Genomic DNA, 20,000 nt, shown 5'->3' on the forward strand with positions numbered 1-20,000 from the left:
CTCTTGAGGGACGAGGGTTAAAGTGAGCAGCAGCTGTGGTGGAGTAGTAGATTTCCCATAACAACAAGGGGTTGCTGGAGGTGAGTGACATCCCATAAACCCTCCTCATCCACCCGGCACTGCCCTGATTATTGGGGCTGTTTGGAGACTGGAATCATATATTAGAATTCTGGACACAAGGCCACACGGGTGACTCGACTTTTCATTTCATAGTCTGCCAAGCGGTAGGAGCAGGGGGCTGGAATAACCAATCAAGTCATTACAGGAGAACAGTTTCAGCCAATGGTGAGCCAACATGGCGTGCATGTTACATACTAACAGCATACCCTCAGGCCAAGGTGTGTGCTCGGGGTTGGGATGAAGATAAACGAGAATACTATGAGAGAGAGTGAGAGTACGGTAACGATGGAGGTGGAGTGTGCTAGAGTGTGTCGTGTGTGTGTGTGTGTGTGTGTGTGTGTGTGTGTGTGTGTGTGTGTGTGTGTGTGTGTGTGTGTGAGTTGTGTGTGGGTGTGTTAGGGGTTATAAGGTAAGGGACATGATTGAATTATTTGGGGTCTTATATTTGCTTTGTGATTGTTTGTTGTCAGTATGTGTGTGATGGATAATTAGGGGAGTGCTGCATGCGGCACTCACCTATTGTTATTCTTAGGCTTTATTAGGTAAATTTGTTGGGCTGAGTGTTCCTGTTGATTCTGTTGACGTGAGACTCTGCCATAATTAGGCTATCAGGCGTTTGTATGCTGTGTGTGTTTATATAGATTGCTATCAAAATGAGCTGTTTATTTTGGCTACCTAAAAAGAAAACATGTTCCTCAATTGGGCGGTACCCATTTCTCCTCTTGCTGCTGTTCATTGTAGTAAACAACATAGGAACTGACTTGGCACATAGTTGACAAAAAATACATTAACTCAATTTGTCAAAGATAATAAATAATAATAAAAAGGTTTTTGTTTGGGTCAAGCAAAACAAAGAAAAATGCAAAAAAAAAGTTTTTTATTTGAAGCAGTTGAACAGCAGTTAACTTGGGAACAGTAAAACGCTTCTTTATTTACTCCTTTTTCTTGCTTTCGAGTTCAAAAGTTGTGTCTTTTTTCTTTGCTTTCAATCATTCATATTTTGCTTAGTTGTAGAATGTTGTTTGATTTTTCTCAAAACATGTCAATAACATCAAACATGCCAGGAAATACCACTGACACAATCTCAATTAAAACGTCATTCATCTGAATATTAATATGGAATTTTGTGAGTGCTTTTCAGTATGTGAAGGAGTGGATGTGAACAACTGCCAATGACTGGCGAAAATCGACACATAATGGAAACATCCAGAGGAGATCAATGTTTTTAATGTGCAGTGAGAAAGTAAGGGCAACTGATAATGACTGTGTTTCTATAAAGATAGACATTTCTTTCCAAGTGAAAATCGTGTTTATATATTTATATAAATATCTATATTATATATAGAATACATATCTATTTGCTATGCATACTCAGAAATCACACCTTCAAATATAATAAAAAAAAGTCTTTCAAAACACAAATGTATTCTTTTTTCTTTCCTTAAACATGAACTATCCATATCAACCAATCAATTCTCGGGATGGGAATTGTATGCTTAAAAAAAAACAGAAACATTGAAAATGTGATCACCCTTGTAATCACATTGTATCTATAATCGTAGAGGACAATTTTTTCTCATGTGGGACTCAAATCCAACGTATCATCTCAACAAACCAGAAACCACAATGCAAAGTAGTGTACAAAACCATCATAACACTAATACACAACTCCTCTTTCCATGAGAGATGAAATGCAAATAAGAATGACTTCTCAAGCAAACCTTTTTTGTTATAAAAATATAATTCTTTTTTTAAAATAATCTACAGATTTCTTTTTAAGGTGAGGCATTTCACTATTACGCTAAAACAGCAGGGCTGCTTGTTTCAATAGAAAATATGAAGCTTCCGAGAGTCTTGTGTCAGTTTAGGTCTTGCAGTGTATTGCAACCTTTCTCCCCTCTCTCTGTCTTTAGCACTCTCTCTCTCTCTCTCTCGCTCTCTCTCTCTCTCTCCGTCCCACAATATGTTGCGTCTCAGCTTCTCCTTCTTTTTGCATATTCTATGATTTATTTTTAAAGAGTGTTTTCTTTTAAACTAGATTACACCTTGTACAGGTAAACAAAAAGAAGTTTCGGCTCCTCGAAGCTCCTTAAAAATGTCCAGGCAATACTCAAAATGTGTTAAAACTTTTTTTTTCTTCTTAAGCTACACAAAGTCATGTCCAAATCAAAAAAGAAAGAATGAAACAAACGAGAACATGAGACCAGCGCGGGTACAAAACATACCGGTGTCACGAATAAGCGCAGAAAAGTAAAGTTAAAAAACAAGAAATAAGAAGAGAAGACAAAAGAAATACAACTCTGTGTGACGTTTTGAAGCAAGGTCAAACAGTAGAGAAGGCAAGAAACATGATTGATTAAAAAAACAACAGGAAGACACTGATGCTACAAATAAAGTTGAAATATGTACAAGACCCTGTTTTCCTGTAGTTTGTATGGGTGCACAACTCGGTGTACACACGTGTGTGTGTGTGTGTGTTCCCGTGGTTGCTTGCTTCCATGTGCACAAGTGCCATGTTGTGTCTGTATCGTGTGTGTGTGTGTGTGTGTGTTTATTATCTTTCCGAGTTTATGGGAGAGTTCCTTCCTCATTAGTAGTAAAGAAACGGCCGGTCGACCACAGAGTACGACAGCGTGTGAGATTGTACCACTGTTCCCTTGTACAAAACAAACATGTCCTGTAATATAGCAGTCATCCACTCGACAAACCAAGAGAACCTGGGTTCGCCCCACCTACAACCGCACCCCGCCCTACCCCGAGTTTACCCCACCCATCCCCATCCCCATCCCCGATCCCGCGGGCGCTTATAGTTCCTCCTCGTCCGATAGAAAACAAGCGACTCCAAACCTCTCCCCGTTTCCTCACTGTCCGCGAGTCATCCACGTTTTTACCGAAAAAACGACCCAACTTTGTTTCCACCCTTCCAAAACGTGACTTCCACCTCCACCCTCCCCACTCCCCCACCTTCTTCCAGCACTGCCCCATGCCGTTGGCGCCCCTCAACCCTGCATCAACGTGCCCCTGTGTGATCCTGGCTCCACCACGGCCACCACCACCACCACTACCACCACTGTCACCGCCACCACCACCACCACCACCACCACCACCGCCGCCGCCGCCGGTTTCCATCTCTGGCTACCAGATGACGCTGGAGATGCTGGTCTCGCGGGGCAGCAGCGGCAGCATGGCGTTGTTGGCGTGGGCCTCCTCCAGGCTGTGCTCGCGGCTCTTCCCCGGGGGCCTCTGGCCGTTGAGCAGCGTCAGGGGGATGTTGCAGTAGGTGTGCTGGTTGCCCAGGGAGGAGAGCGTGGGCAGGGTGCCGCCGGGAGGGATGTCGTACTCGTAGCTGCGGTAGTAGTGTTTCTGCCGCATGCTGGTGTGGTAGGTGTTGTGGAAGGACGAGCGCAGCTCTGGGTGGGCGGTGGCCATGGCGGTTGAGGTGGCGGCGGCCATGGAGATGGCGGAGACGGTCTGCAGCTCGCCGAAGGGGCCCTGCTCGCTGACGTCCAGGGCGGGCTCGTGGCTCAGCATGGGCTCCGTGCGGCGGAAGGGCATCTCGTACTGCAGCTGCTTCCAGAACTTGGAGCTGAGCTTGTTGCTCTTAGGGCCGTGCCACTTGATGACGGTGAGGGTCTTGATGGTGTGCTTGAGCGCCTCCACCTCCTGGTAGTTCATGATGCCGCGCAGCTCGGCGCACTCGATCAGGATCACCTTGATCTCGCCCGTCACCAGCATGTTGCGCAGCCGCGTCTCCAGCTCGAAGATGCTCCAGCCGCGGCGCACCACATAGTTGGGCGTCATGACGATGATGAGCCGCTTGCTCTGGTCCACGCAGCGGGCCACGTCCTCGATGTAGGCTGAGGAAACCACAAACCACACCGTGAGGGAGGGCGGCACGAGAGAAGGCAATGGAGGACGGATGGATGGAGTTCCGGGAATGGGGTGATTTAAGCTTGAGCTGGTGGTGTGTTTCATGAGACGAAAGAAAACACGTGGAGACAATGACACGTTGAACCACATAAAACACGAGACGACGATTATCACAAGGACACAAATATGTAGTCTAATCGGAGGGAGCGCAAGCTAGCTCTTATCTTCGGTATCTGCTCATTTCCTGAGATCGAACCCTTTGAAGTCAATCCGTCAGTGTTTACTGGGTGTGTATTACAGATGTGGCTACGTTTGAACATGTGCAAGGCCATGCAAGGCACACAAGGGTGCCAACCAACAAACACAGAGTCAAACTACAAGGATTTGGAGATGAAGGATGGGGTTTGATAAGAGTTACACATCCTGATGATGTCTAGGTGCTAAGCTTGTTGTTTCTGCTCACACACAGAAGTGTCAGGGGCCGATCACACAGAACGCTCGGCCGCCTCACAATTGTTTTCCTATGGATCCGAACTGTGCTGAGCTGATTTCTCGCGAGGCACTGCGCATTTGTCTGTCTTTTTCTTTTTTTACCGCACTTAAACTTAAAGCAGCGGAAAGAAGATGTGACTAAATGCCCAAAAACGTACAGAAGCTAATTCCAGTAGAATAAGGATAATAATGTTTATACAGCTTGGCTCTTGTTGAGTACATTTTCACTGTTAAACGGTAAAAATGTTTTAAATGGCACAATTTGCTTACGCAGCCCCCCAAAGGGTCTCTCAAAGTGCTCTGCCACGGCATCTCTGAAGCGTCTGCATCGGCTTTTCTGTGTGATCGGTACCAAAGACTAGGGTCCCTTCAGGGGTCATGGGAGGCGTCTCATACAGAAGGAAGGGGCTAAGGGAGAGTACCTCCAAGCAGTCGAGTGTCATCCTGGTAATGCTCATTGGAGAGACCTAAACATAAACATGGCAACGTTCAAACTCAGGTCACAAGGAGGGCACTTCAGAGCTGCAATCACGGCATTCGCATACACACGCACGCCGACACAGACACACACACACTCGCCGATGCAGACACAAACACGCATACACTCACACACACCTACAGACCCGCAGGTGCACTCACACACAAAACACACACACACGCAGACATGCGGGTCTACACACACACACACACACACACACACACACACACACACACACACACACACACACACACACACACACACACACACACACACACACACACACACACACACACACACACACACACGTGCAACCTCCCCGGTCCCTATCCACCCACCACCCTAGTCACCCACATACAAACAGAAACCCGCTGTACACAGTCTTAGACACGCCCCCAACCTCAACCATACATCATCACCCTGATTGGAAATCATTGACTGTAATTTGCCCCGCCATTTAAGCCGGCGGCAATTCTTTCTTTGATTAAAGGACGGAGTTGGATAACACAGCTGGGCTCGCTGCCGCTGCTGATTTCGCATGGATATTTAATTCTGTCTGGACCAATGAGGACGCAGTTATTTCTTTTTACGATCAGCTCGTCAACATGAAGCCTATAAACACGGAGCATGGCCGCTAACTAGCGCTCGCTCTTTACCACTTTAGCACCTACAAGCTAAGCAGTGCCGCAGCGCGCGGGGAATACGTTCACAAAGAATCCTCATGCATTACTTATGCCCCGAATAAAGAGCTGAGGCAACGCGATGAGTGCATATCAGCTCCGCATTACACATTTCCAGCAACGCTGTGCCCGTAGTTGGCTGGGAGTAAACAAGGTGGAAATACTCTGCTGGAGACCGGAAATAATGATACAAAAACAAATACAATAAACTATAAGGGCATTTCCAAAGAAAATTATGCATTCATCTCAGTGGGTACCATGTGTACTTTGCCAAAGCTTAGCTAAGATTCAGTTTTGCCTTTGCATTCATATATTTGCCTATTTAATGCATTTTTTATTTTTAATGCATTCTACGCCCTGTGAGAACTTTTATGTTCAAACATGAGACACATGACGCAGACACACAAGACTAAAGACAAACAGAGTAGCCTCTAAGACTAAGACATGTAAGCAATGCAACAGCAAGTTAACAGCAATGCTAATGAGGAGACAACTACCAACAAGTGCATTTATGAATACATTATGTATGCACATACACACACACACACACACACACACACATACACACACACACACACACAATGCAGACACACACACACACACACACACACACACACACACACACACACACACACACACACACACGCATGCACACACACACACACACACACACACACACACACACACACACACACACACACACACACACACACACACACACACACACACACACACACTCACAGACACACACACACACACACACACACACACACACACACACACACACACACACACACAGACACACACACACACACACACATACACACACACACACAGAGGCACATGCACAGACCCTCACACACATGCAAAAACACACACAAAGGTACACACGCAGACACCCTGGGCTAGGTCCTTACTTCCTGTGGGGATGAGGTCCCGGTCGGGGATGAAGAGCTTGTATCCGTAGTGTTTCTCCAGGACGTCCGGCAGGATCTCCAGGGCAAAGCGCTCCTCCTCCCGGGTCTCCTGGCTCCACTGGTCGGGGTCCACCTTGGTGTAAGACAGGTAGGCGTCGTAGTCCTTGTTGTCTAGGCGACACGGAAACATCAGAGAAAGAACATTAGACTGAGAGACAAAAAAGGAAGAAAGTTATACTTTACCGAACCTGTAGCGCATAACCACCCTTCTTACTTCACATGCACACACATACAGACACACACACACACACACACACACACACACACACACACACACACACACACACACACACACACACACACACACACACACACACACACACACACACACACACAAACACACGCGCAAACATACACACACACGCACAGACACACACACACGCATACACACACGCACACACACACACAACCCCACCCATCCACACAAACACTTACCACAAACACAATCTCTCATTGCCCTATGTCTCAATATTGCGCAAAAGAGAATAATAACCGCCAGCAGCAACAAACAGTCCGGAGATGGCACGTCAGGAACAAGTGCTAGTCATTACGTTCAGTGGAAACTGCTGAATGTGGGTCATCCAGAGAGGGAGCCAGACGGTTTTCTCTGGTTCTTTGAGGGGCCCTGGAAGAGCTTTTGAAAGGCGCCGGAGAGGCCCGGGCCCGCGATCGACAGCACGGTGATCCAGACATCAAACACTGCCTTCAAATGAGTGTAAAAACGACCTGGCAAATTAGCCACCTCTACAAGTCTGCAAGTGAAAAAAAACGGCAAACGTCTAGCGGTGAGGCCCCCTCGGTGGTCTGACTTATTCATGGGAAAGTTTTGAGTCAACAAAACAGTCTGTTTTGTATGGATAATTCACACAACACCGCGGGAAAAGGATCCCTCTGATTCGCAACTCCGTCTGGCTGGAATCATTCAGAAAACAAACGCAAAAGTGGGAAAGTGCTGAACGGAGCAGGGAGGTAATGAATCTAGGAACCAGAACAAAAAACAACAACCCCAGACTACAAACAATAAAACACAAACGCTGCGACGGAAAATCTAGAAGCAAACCGCATTTCAGGTGGAAAACAAAAAGTGGCGATTCAATTTCCATCTGTTCACTCTTCGGGGATGTCCTCCAGGGATCGCGCCCATCCCCCCACGCCCACATACACACACCCCCAGACCCCTCCACACACACCTCCCCCGCTCCTCGTCCCGGTACCCGGCTGTCCGTGGTCGAATCTGGGCATCATTCCATGACATATTGAGACTGATCTCTTTTTAAATAGGCAACAAATTGAAAAACTGTCTCCCCTCTTTCCCCATCCACATGCAGCTCCCTCCGCACCGCATACAAAAACACACACACACACACACACACACACACACACACACACACACACACACACACACACACACACACACACACACACACACACACACACACACACACACACACACTCATTTGTACGTGCAGGTGCACATGTACGTGAACGTGCACGGCCACGGCACAGCCTTGGTGTGTCCGTGGACATACGTTTGTGTGTACCTATGGCGAGGGTGTGTGTGTGTGTGTGAGTGTCAGTGTGAGTTTGAGAGAGAGATAGAAACTATGATAGATAGAGTGCTGTGCAGACAGATGGAGAGAGAGATAGAGAGTGAAAGAGAAGAAATGGGGACGCCGTCAGGAAGATTTTGCAAAGAGTTGCCGTCCCTTTCTAGCAGAGAGGCGGTTTGTAAATAGAGGCTGTAACGTACAACACACGCACGGGCACACACGCACGCACGCACGCACGCACATGCAACGCACGCACTAACACACATTATTCGACACCTAAGGTATGGAAAAGATGGCATGGAAACAAGGAAAAATTGGCTGCATTGTAGAGAAAAAGAGAGAGGGAAGAGAGAGAGAGAGAGAGAGAGAGAGAGAGAGAGACAGAGAGAGAGAGAGAGAGAGAGAGAGAGAGAGAGAGAGAGAGAGAGAGAGAGAGAGAGAGAGAGAGAGAGAGACAGAGAGAGAGAGAGAGAGAGAGACTATCTTTGTTGCGTCCTCACCTCCGTCCACGTCCTCGCTGCCAAAGTTCCTCCGGTAGAAGAGCATGAGCTCGATCCTGTAGCATTTGTAGAGGGAGATGAGGAATACGAGCAGCAGCAGGATGGCTCCCAGACCCCCCGCCAGCTCCACTGTGTACATGAGCTCCGCTGGGGGGAGAACACAGGCACACACACACACACACACACACACACACACACACACGCACACACACACACACACACACACACACACACACACACACACACACACACACACACACACACACACACACACACGCACACACAGAAGTACACGCAGACACACACACACAAAGATGCACACACACACACACACACACACACACACGCAAACACAAAGATATAAATATGACCGCAAGCGGTGATTAACGGGGTCCGAGCAAAATTAAAAGTCGAGAACACACTAATGGAAGATATATAAATATGGCAAATAATTATGAAGGAAAGATGTTGAAGAAGATGTTCCACTTAATGCAATACTGTGCCTCGGCTTTCAGGTGAACTGCAAAGTAATGGCCGAAGTTCATGTTCAGCTTGTTTTAAGGTGCAGTACCACTGGATTCCAACCTCTCAACCTAAGGATCAACTGTACAAGGCATTATCCCATTGAGCCACTAATGAACCTGAACTGCAGCCTCATTCACATGGTCAAGATGTATATTGATAAGCATACAACATCCAGAAACCTCCAAGCCCACATTTCGCAATTATGAAGGAAAAATGGTTAACGAAGAAGTTCCCCTAATGCCATACTGTGTCTTGGCAGTCCAATTCCTGGAAACTAATGAGCCGGAATGTTGATTGACTGATGAATTTCAAGTGCTGTTCAATGTTGTGTTTCTTTAATGACAGAATGTCATGTTCAGCTTGTTCATAATGCTCTAATCAGGATTCAAACTCTCAACCTAAGGTTCACCAGTACACAGCATTATCACATTGAGACACTGATATTCCTGAACTGCATGAAGCCTCATTCACATGGTCAAAATGTCTATTGATAAGCACACAACATCAAGAAAACTCCAAGCACACATTTCACAAGAGAATTAATGGCTTTCTTAAAAGAGCATAGATCTGAAAATGTGCACTGTTAATGGTGTCCACCTAATAATAGCCGTATGGTAGTTATACAATAACAAAATGGTCATATAGGCAAAATGGGTTGATACTGTGGACGTTTGGCTTTTCTATGAAATTGTGGGAAAATTAAACATTTTTAGAGCAGAAGACCAGGGTGAAAAAGGGGTGAAAAATAGGGTGAAAAATATATATGTCCAGGTCAATCTGGTAAGGAGAAATAAGGCTAGTTCATAATTATTCTTAAATAGCGCCACCTTTGTTTGCAGTACCACAATTTGGGTTTATGGGTAGTGGGGGGTATTGGTATCCACCTAATAATTGTCGTATGTTTTTTATACAATAACAAAATGGTTAGATAAGGAAAATGGTCTAACTGCTCCAAATGTATTGGTTTAGCTTAGATTAATATTCTGAAAGAATTTTTAGTCCAGGTCAATCTGGTGAGGAGAAATAAGCCTAATTCATGATTTTCTGAGTACACTAGCGCCACCTTTGGGTGCAGTACCACAACTTACGGGGCTGCAGTATGACTTTTACAGAATTTGAGGGGAATAAAAACCGTTACAGAAACAATATTGGACCAAGCAGCTTCGCTGCTCGGACCCCTAATTACAAAAGAAAAGATATATAATTGCAAAAGATTGAGGCACTCTTGTCTGCACGTTGATTGTACACAGAAAGGCCTCAGCCGTTTGTTTCCATCCCAACCTTTCGCCATTTGTTTCCATCCAATAAGGGTATTGACACAGGGACATCAGTGACACATAGGTGATATGTCTGACTGCTCTGGAATTTCATGCTAGGCCTTAACTCTCCCACCCCCAAAGATATCTACTTTTTAAATTAATTGTGTAATGAATAAAAGAAAGAAAGAAAGACTCTACTGCAGAGTTTAACTCTCACAGTCATGGTGGTTTCTGGCCCACAGCCAAGATACGGCTATTTCCATAATTAATTAGACGTGAGGTCTAAAACGGGGAGAGAAATGAGCGAAAAACCCGAGCGAGTGCGACCCAAGTGTGTGTTTGTGTGTGTATGTGTGTATGTGTGTGTGTGTGTGTGTGTGTGTGTGTGTGTGTGTGTGTGTGTGTGTGTGTGTGTGTGTGTGTGAGTGTGTGTGCGTGTGAGTGTGTGCGTGTCTGAGCGAATGTGAGTGAGTGTGTGCAGGCATGTGTACGTATGTGTGTGTAAGTTAAGATGATTTATTTTTCCGGATTGGCAATCAACAACATGGCTCCAGCTGTCTCTGTGTAAAAAAGGACCGGGGAAAAGTTTAGTTACAAAATGGTGACTCTGTTTTTCTACTGCTTACTAAAAAAAAAACCTCCTCTCTCCAGTCCATACTGCACCTCTTCATCCTCCTCCTCCTCCTCCTCCTCCTCCTCCTCCTCCTCCTCCTCCTCCTCCTCCTCCTCGGCTGACTCTTTCAGCACACTCAGTTTCTTCCCTTTTACTTCCCTTTCCCTCTTTCATCTTCCTCTCCCCTCTGCCTCCCTCTCCCCTTCTCCCCAGCTTCCCTGAAGAGAGCCGGTTTATGGGGGGGGGGGGGGGGAGGGGGGGGGGGGGTGGGTGGTGTTGGATGTTGGATGGTGGATGGTGGTGGTGGTGGTGGGGGATGAGTTATGTTATGAATTAAAGCAGCGTTTACCTGGCTGGCTCAGCCAGAACAGGTGCGCCTTATATCTCTGTCATCGCCTACCGCTCCAGAAGAGCCCCCCTCCCCCGCCTTCTGTGGCTGCCATGGCAACCGCAATACCCCCCCCCCCCCCCCCCCCCGCCCCCGCCCCCTCCCTGGTCTCTCTCGTACTCAACACAACGCATTAGTTCTAATGTGTGTGTTATATTTTTGTAAGTGCACGTACGAACGCCGTGCTTCAGCAACGTGTCGCGCTTCATGTTTTTTTCCCCAAGGGTTTGAATCCCCTCTGATCGGCGACGGCGTTCTTCTCGTGACCCCGTGGAGGTGCTCTGACCTGCTCCGTTACTGTAGAGCTCTCGAGGGATCCACGGCGTCCATCGACACTCCCTCTCCCCTGCCCTTCCCTTTCACTCGCTCTCTCTTTCGGGCTCTCTGGGCGCTCTCCACCCGCCTTCCCTCTCTTTAGCGGCCCTCTCCAACCTCCTCTTATCCCTTTCAGTCGCTCTCTCTTTCAGTCACTCTCCCCCTTCAGTGTCGCTCCCTCCCCCTCCTCCTCCCCCCCCCTGTCCTCCTCTTTCCATCTTTCACTCGCTCCATCTCCCTCCCACTTTTCTCTTTCAGTCCCTCCATCCATCTATCACTCTCCCTCTCCGATCTCTCTTCCAGAGTCTCTCTCTCTCTCTCTCTCTCTCTCCCCCCTTCTCTCCTCCATTATCTCATTCCCGCCCTCCATCCCTCTTTCAGAGTCTCCTCCCCCACTCCATCTCTCATATGAGGCTCAGTGCTGCTGGAGGCATTATGAATACTGCATTCTGGGTGGGGAAACATGAAATAAACATCTGAATAATGATTGAGGAGGGAGGGAGAGAGGGAGTGAGAGAGGGAGGGAGAGAGAGGTCTGGGGGTTGGGAGATGAGTTGCTGAGCATGAGGAGAGAGATAGGGGAGAGGGAGTGTAGAGATGACAGAGAGAGAGAGAGAGAGAGAGAGAGCGAGAGAGAGAGAGAGCGAGAGAGAAAGAGAGAGAGCGAGAGAGAGAGAGAGCGAGAGCGAGAGCGAGAGCGAGAGCGAGAGCGAGAGAGAGAGAGAGAGAGAGAGAGAGAGAGAGCGAGAGAGAGAGAGAGAGAGAGAGAGAGAGAGCGAGAGAGAGAGCGACAGGGAGAGAAATAGAGAGAGCGAGAGGGCGAGAGAGAGAAAGAGAGAGAGGGAGAGGTAACGAAACAGTGAGCGATAGTAGACAGATGAGTGAATATTCTGCCGGTGTTTATGTCTCTCCCGGAGAAAAAGTAAAGTGATCGCTTCACAGAGGAGATATCATTTAATTAGAGGCTTTAGAGAGACTGGGGTTGCAATAGCATTGGACAGCAGAAGGCAACAGTAGAGGCTGAGTTAAAGGCTGGGGCAGGGCACACCCATTGAGCCTGGCTATGTAAATGTATGCCAGACTTGCTGGCCTGTTGGGAGAAGGGAGCCAAGCACCAATTTGCCGTCTAAACAGCCGTCAAGTTATCGCTTTAGGATAAGCGACAAACCATCGAGACGGAGAGAGCTCCAGACAAGCGTTGCTGGGGGAGACACAAATGAGCCACACAGACACCCGAAAACAGGTTTTGGGGGATAAAACCGAACCCTAAGCGGCTGGGGCACCGACGTACACTTGAAATGTGATGGGAGAAATCACGACATGAGGAAGGTGTAGAGGCGGCGATAGAGAGAGGAATACATCCATCCTGGCTGAAAGACAGAGAATACATTTTCTAAGTGGTCCTTGGGCGAAGGAGGTTTGCAGAGGAAATAAGATGTAGTTATGCTGGTCTGGAAATGTGTTGTCAGAATGCTACTTCAGACTCACGAGGCCTTGGGGATAATAGAGGTTGCTGTGTGCGTCAGACATAAACATTTGTCACCCACCGGTGTTTCACTTCATTTTGCTTCATAATTGTTTCGACCAAGTTAATGTAGTCTGGGATCTGTCGGCCCGTAATTGGCCGACTCAGCCAGCAGTAGTTAACTGTGAACAACGGTTTCTGTAAAGGTTTCAAATCAACGTGTGCAGACCAGCCACTGAAGACATGCACCCATTCCAATCCCCTTTAGCTTCATCTCTCTGTGCGAGCGCGTCTTCTTCATGATAACATCTCCGCCCCTTGGGGTTGTGGGTTCCCGGCCCAGGCTCTGTGCCGTCTCCTCCCCGACGTTCTGCTGTAGGGCAGCAGGAGGAGGAGGTACGAGGTAGGACGTAGGAGGGGGGAGCTCTCACCTCGCCTGCAGAGCTGCACCGTGGCCTGGCGCCGGCCGTTGCCGTTCTCCACGTAGCAGGAGTAGTTCCCCAGGTCCCCCTCCTCGATGGACTCGATGGTCAGGGAGATGGCCACCTCTTGCTCCCCCAGGTGCTCCTTCACCACCCTGACAGCAAAGAGGATCAAGCACAGGTTAGGACCCCGGCGGAGACACATGTTGAAACACATGCTGAATCACATTCAATTACACGTTGGGACATATTAAAACACACGATTAAATACATTTAAACACAAGTGGAAAACATGTGGAAACACATTTTAAAAACACCTGTTGAACACATGTGTAAACAAACTAAAAATACATGTTGAAATCCCACGTTCTACTATACAGTAATACAGCATTCAAGTGACATAATATAGGAAGTCTCCGATGTAAAGCAATGATGTATTTGTGATCCATTGTCCTGTTGTGAGATGGCCTAGTTATTATTGCGTGTGTATTTTTATTATTTATATTTATGCCTGTGCATTCGGTCTGGAGTTGCGTATTGTGCTGTAATTCTCCAGGGTTCGACAATCTAAAGCATCAGTGTGGTTCCACTGTACAGACGCAGTAAATTCAGTGTATATTCCTAGCCGTTGCTGTAAGTAGTTCACAGTATGTTAATTTCCCTCCTCTGCATTCCAACACATGAGAGATGAAAATCAATAAGGAGCTCCTCTTTCCGCGTGTGTAGCGGAGGGGGTCAACTAACAGCGACGAGGAGGGAATCTTTTTATAGTGGCTGCCATGGTAACAGGGAGGAGGCAATGTTAAATTCCATAAAGTAAATGAGTGTCCCCCACTGGGCTGGTTAGGACTGATAGAGGAGAGCGTTTGGTGGCATGGCTCCCTCGAACCTTCACGCATCACACTCAGCCCCCTTCACAGCACCCGCAGCCCGGGGATGACACCCAGCAGCCAAACCCAGGAAAAGAGGGCCTCTTGTCCCTTTGTGTTCGGTGGCTGCACATTGTGTTGTTTGTGTTTGCGCGACAGCAAAGTGAACGGGATTATTTTGAACTTGCGAGTGTGAGGAAAGAGAACGCAAAGTGCCAGGCGTGCAGCGAGGTAGCCGCCGCTCCTCGAAACATTTCCCGCTATTCCTCCGAGTTCTTTATTCCGAGAACACAAGTCCGTTTGGTGAGCGGCGAGGACGGCTCGCTGGCACCCTGCGACTGAGATTCGTCATCGCCGGTAATTGAAAGTGGATCGGCCTGGCTTTTGTGCGGAGAAGGCTGAGGTGGCGGCGACGGAGTTTGTTGTGACACGGAGTGGCCGGGTGTGGGGGAGGAGCAGGAGGTGGAGAAGAAGAAAAAGCAATGATTAATCGTCTCTCTGGTGAAAGGAGAGCTCTTTAAAGCGCCATGTTGCCCAAACAAGCACACAAGCAGAGCTCGCTGCAGTTGGTCTGCCCGGCCAATGCTTGATGCCATGTTTTCCCCCAGTGAGAAGTGACTGAAGACATAATGATCCAGATTGTGCTGAAACACACGCACACACACACACACACACACACACACACACACACACACACACACACACACACACACACACACACACACACACACACACACACACACACACACACACACAAACACACACTAAGGCAGGGCGTTTCGGCATTTGCAGCAGGCTCTGGATTTCTCATGTTCCTGAAATGTTCGAGCTCCTTGTAAAGATTAGCGGAGCTCTGTGGAGCTTTGTCTTTGTTTGCCCTTTGGGTGATGTCCTCTTGTCAATACCACAGAGCCGACCGTGATAGTATTTCCAAACTACAAATGCAGGCACTTTTCTTTTTCTCTCTGACACTCTCTCACTTCCCTCATTAGCAAATCCACAGTGTTAGCTTATTTAGTGGTCAATTTTTACTTATTCCTCTCCTGTGTTCATCCGAGTCCACCTGCGACCCCCCCCTGCCTTAGTGGGACGAGTCAATAGGATATTGATCGCTTCTCTAATCACGCTCAGCCACTTTTGTTTGGCTAATTTATTCATGGCTGTGTGCGAGGCCTACGTCCATCCGTGCATGCAATAAACAACAATGGCATGATGTCGTGCCGCAAATCCGAAGTCACAAGTTCGGCCTTTTGTTTCCATAGGAATGAGATTCTCTTGATCGCTAGGCTATGGAGCTGAGGGTGAGCGCCCTGAACTCTGTTGAGCTAAGGATACCAAGAACCAAACCTAAACAAGAGTTCTGAGAGGAGAGAGGAACCAAAGGAGGGCATTACCATTTAGTCCAGCAACTGCTCACCTGCCCTTCCTTAGTCTTTTGCCCTCACCCACCAACCCCTCTTCAGATGGCTATTTCTTTTCTATGGGAGAGGTGTTGGGGTACGGGCTCAATCACAGCTGGCCCAGGGTTGCAGGACGGACAATACGGAATGCAAGATCAAATGCATTATTGATCTGCCGCATGAAATATTGCTATGAATCATTGAAGAGATGACCCCTCTCCTTCGCTGACGTGTGGGTGTGCGTGGTGTGTTTGTGTGTGTGTGTGTGTGTGTGTGTGTTTGTTTGTGTAGGCGGGGTTGAGCAGGGTCAGGGGTTTGATGGAATGAGGAAGTGAAAGAGGGATACAAGCAGAGAGAGAGAGAGAGAGAGAGAGAGAGAGAGAGAGAGAGAGAGAGAGAGAGAGAGAGAGAGAGAGAGAGAGAGAGAGAGAGAGAGAGAGAGAGAGAGAGAGAGAGAGAGAGAGAGAGAGAGAGAGAGAGAGAGCATTACCCATAGGGAGATGGGAGTGCTGGCACTGAGATGATATAAGCTCCGGCGCTGTGTACATATCGCTGCACATGCACCCCTCACCCCTCTCACCCTCACCACGGACCAGCTCCTCCTTTACCTCCCCCCTTCCCTCTCCCCTTTTCCCCTTGGAGAGAGAGAGAGAGAGAGAGAGAGAGAGAGAGAGAGAGAGAGAGAGAGAGAGAGAGAGCAAGAGAGGGAGCGGACGATAACGATAGCGGTGGCGGTGTGAAAAATGGCGGTTGTTAAGTATTTGACAGGGCTGTCTCCCCAGAGCTGCAGTTTCTCCAAACAGCGGCGGGGGCCTCTAATGGGAAATATGCACACAGAGCGGGGAATGGACTTGTTTAAATGTGCTGGGCTATAGTGAGGGGAGGGACACGCGGAAATAGACTTGTTTTTAAAGCGCCTTACAACGCCCCCCATACCCCCCCCCCCCCCCCCCCCCGTGGGGCAAGGAGACTCTACTATGACCTGCACTGCTTGCTATAACATACACCAGACAAATAGGTGAGCCAGAGGGGATGTATCCACACACACACACACAGACAAAATGTCACACACAAACACACCACACGCACAGACAAAAACAGACACAGACAACGAAATGTGGCCTTGTGCAGGTGACATGCACATGCGCGCACACACACAACGTCATACATGAACACAACACACGCACGGACAGACACACACACACACACACGACAACGAAAAGATTGCAGCTTCAATTTCCTGAGACGAAGTGGAGTGCGAAATAAAAGCCAGGAATTTGGAAAAAAATGACATCCGTCCATTTTAAGTGCGACACATTTGGAACGGGATCACATCCCGACTACAAAGGGGAACAAAGTGGACATGATCTCTTGCTTTGTTTCAGTGGTGCGCCGGCCGAGCAGGCAGATCAGACGTGTTTGAACTTCAGACAGCAGCCAGACACATTTGTTCGGGTTATGTGGGGAGAGGAATGATGAAACAGGGACCCGACGTTTAGCACCACCACCGACTTGCCGCACTCCCCGCCACTTTCTTCCTTCTGCACGGGCGCAGTGACAGCTCAGTGATCAATATCCGATGAATCAAAACATTGTATATATCGGAGTGCTGATGAAACAATCGCAGTTCCAGCACTTCCGGGCTATTTGCTATTCACAACGTAGTGTGGCGTTGTATGCTGGTGATTGTTTTTCTTCTCCACTTTTTGTGTTGTTCATCGGCGTGTCATTAATTCTTGAATTGTTTGTTGCCTATTGTCTGGCGCTGCGTTGCACTTGGACTGTTAAACAATTGTGCTCTGGGATTTTGATAAAGTTTAGACGGGGAACTGAACCGAAAGACGCGCACTTCCGAAGGGGAACGTCAGAGCTGTGATTGGTGTGTTCCAGCTTGTGTTTGAACTTCTTGTGCTGTTCTGCTTTGTGAAACACGCACTTTGTTCCTGTAGATCTAGGGTAATGTAAGTGTCTGAAAGGCAATAATGGATTCTTGATTTGCAATAATAGTAATTCAGTCATTTGAAAATGGATGGGAATCTCCTAGTGAATCAGTGTGCAGTGTAGTTCCTTTCACAGTTGTACTTTATGTTTGTGTGTTTACCCTGGAGCATCTTTGACAAAAATAGGTATCATTAGAAATGTACATTACTAACTATGGGGGTAGCTATAGACATGAATTGATCACATTATGAACTGTCTTGTGCTGTGTTGTATTCTGTCATGATTTTCACGTGTTGCATGGTCAAGAACCCCCATGATGTCAATTTAATAATGCAGTCAATTGAATAATCGCCGTCACAAATTGTTTTACATTGGTATGGAGACTGGTATAATAATTTCCTCAAACTACACTCATCTCTGCAATAGCTTGTTTGTGCCACCGCAGAGTATACGCTTTGCTGTAACAACCTCCCACAGGGGCCCTCCCAGAGATTAAACAATTATTATTTTGGAAACCTTTTATTTTTTCTTCCAGACACCCAGTTGGTGAATCGTTTTTTTCCCCTCTCCCTAAACAACCAGAGCATAAGAATCAGATGGAGGTAAAACTAATGTTGTGTTTAACAGGAAGTGCTTAAATGGCTAACGACAACGTTTCCACCCCGATGCACTGTGTCTCTTACTTGATGTCGGTCTCCTGGACCCGCTCCTCATCCAGGTCCTCGATGAACTTCTCCCCCTTCATCCAGTAGGTGAGCGGGCTGACGTCCCCGCTGTAGCCGAAGAACGCCCGGCACGTCAGGTTCAGGGCACTTCCTGTGGAGACAGGAAATTACACTCTATTCATACTCAAGTTCAGATGACATGCGAATGGCGTTTGTGTTTTTGTGGATAAGGCCGTAGGAGGAACTTGTTTTTTCAGCAGCGAGGATCGATTATAACCGCACAATGTCCAGAAGTATGAGATTCATGCAGATCTTCTCGTCTTAATGTACCGCACAACCCAAGTCAAACATGGTTGTCTGCACGTCTGTTGACCCTTTGTACAAATGCACACACGCACTCACACATACATATACACATATATATGTTCATGTACCAACGCCTGCAACAAACACACACAAACACATGCACACACACTCACACACAAATGCACGCACATACGCAAACGCACACACACACACGCACGCACGCACGCACGCACGCACGCACGCACGCACGCACGCACGCACGCACACACACACACACACACACACACACACACACACACACACACACAGCAGTTACAGCTTTGGGGAGAAAGCATGGGTCAAAGGTGAGAGCCTGAGTCTTAACAAAAGAGAAAACTTAAACTTATAAAAACCTAACGGACGCTCACATTCCAAACCCTGAGGAGTTTCTTGCAACAGAATGCACAGAACAAGTGTTTCCCTGAAACGTGGCTTACCCTCCCTGGACAATAGTCCAGGCTGGGCCCTGATTGGCTGGCTTGCCCACGGTGCTACCGTACGAGGGCTGACCCTCTCTATCTACACGGCCAATCGATCCACCGCTTTTGACTGGTCTGTTTCGCCAGCAGCACGAGGCTCGGGAGGTGAGTAAACAGAGATGACCACAGGGAGGCACTCAGGAGCTTCATAAAACACACACGCACACGCACACACGCACACAAACACACACACACACACACACACCCACACACACACACACAGCGCTGGGGATCTGCTCTCCTCACCGAGAGAGGGAGAGCGAGAGGAGGAGGAGGAGGGCGAGAGGAAATGAGGAGGTTCTTGACAATACCATTAGTTCATTTGGAGCCGTGGCTGGATATGAGAGGCGGAGACGACTCAATACGTGCGCTTTATTCACGGCTGTGGAAGAGGAAGAGACGCGGCTGCAAGACAGCCAGCTCAGCGTTCTCCCTTTCACCGTCACCCTCCATTAAAACAAGTGCGCCTCTGAATTGACTGCTTTTTAAACGCAAACCACTCTGCACTCTTCTTCGGCTTCAGCCGTTGTATAACTCAAACATAGCCTTTTTTAATTCAGAAACAAACGTCTGGTAATGCTGAATTTATTTCACACATTTTCTCCCCGAGAGAAATTGAATTAGGCAGGTGCGAGGACGCCTACGGT

General features: G+C 47.8%; 1 protein-coding gene across 2 annotated transcripts in view; it reads right to left on the bottom strand.

The window, feature by feature from the left end:
• Nucleotides 1-2,912: 2,912 nt before the first annotated feature.
• Nucleotides 2,913-20,000, bottom strand: part of il1rapl1a (interleukin 1 receptor accessory protein-like 1a) — a 172,197-nt gene continuing 155,109 nt past the window's right edge. The window contains exons 7-12 of one of the 2 annotated variants that reach the window (XM_030343958.1): nt 18,548-18,680; nt 13,664-13,809; nt 8,668-8,814; nt 6,558-6,728; nt 4,905-4,949; nt 2,913-3,977 (exon numbers count right to left, since the gene is read on the bottom strand). In XM_030343958.1, the coding sequence (XP_030199818.1) occupies nt 3,256-3,977; nt 4,905-4,949; nt 6,558-6,728; nt 8,668-8,814; nt 13,664-13,809; nt 18,548-18,680 (1,364 nt within the window). In that variant the 3' untranslated portion in view covers nt 2,913-3,255. The remainder of the gene's footprint in view (nt 3,978-4,904; nt 4,950-6,557; nt 6,729-8,667; nt 8,815-13,663; nt 13,810-18,547; nt 18,681-20,000) is intronic. The other variant, XM_030343959.1, reaches the window with a different exon arrangement.

This window comes from Gadus morhua, chromosome 20, assembly GCF_902167405.1.
Source record: "Gadus morhua chromosome 20, gadMor3.0, whole genome shotgun sequence".
NCBI classification, from domain to species: domain Eukaryota; kingdom Metazoa; phylum Chordata; class Actinopteri; order Gadiformes; family Gadidae; genus Gadus; species Gadus morhua.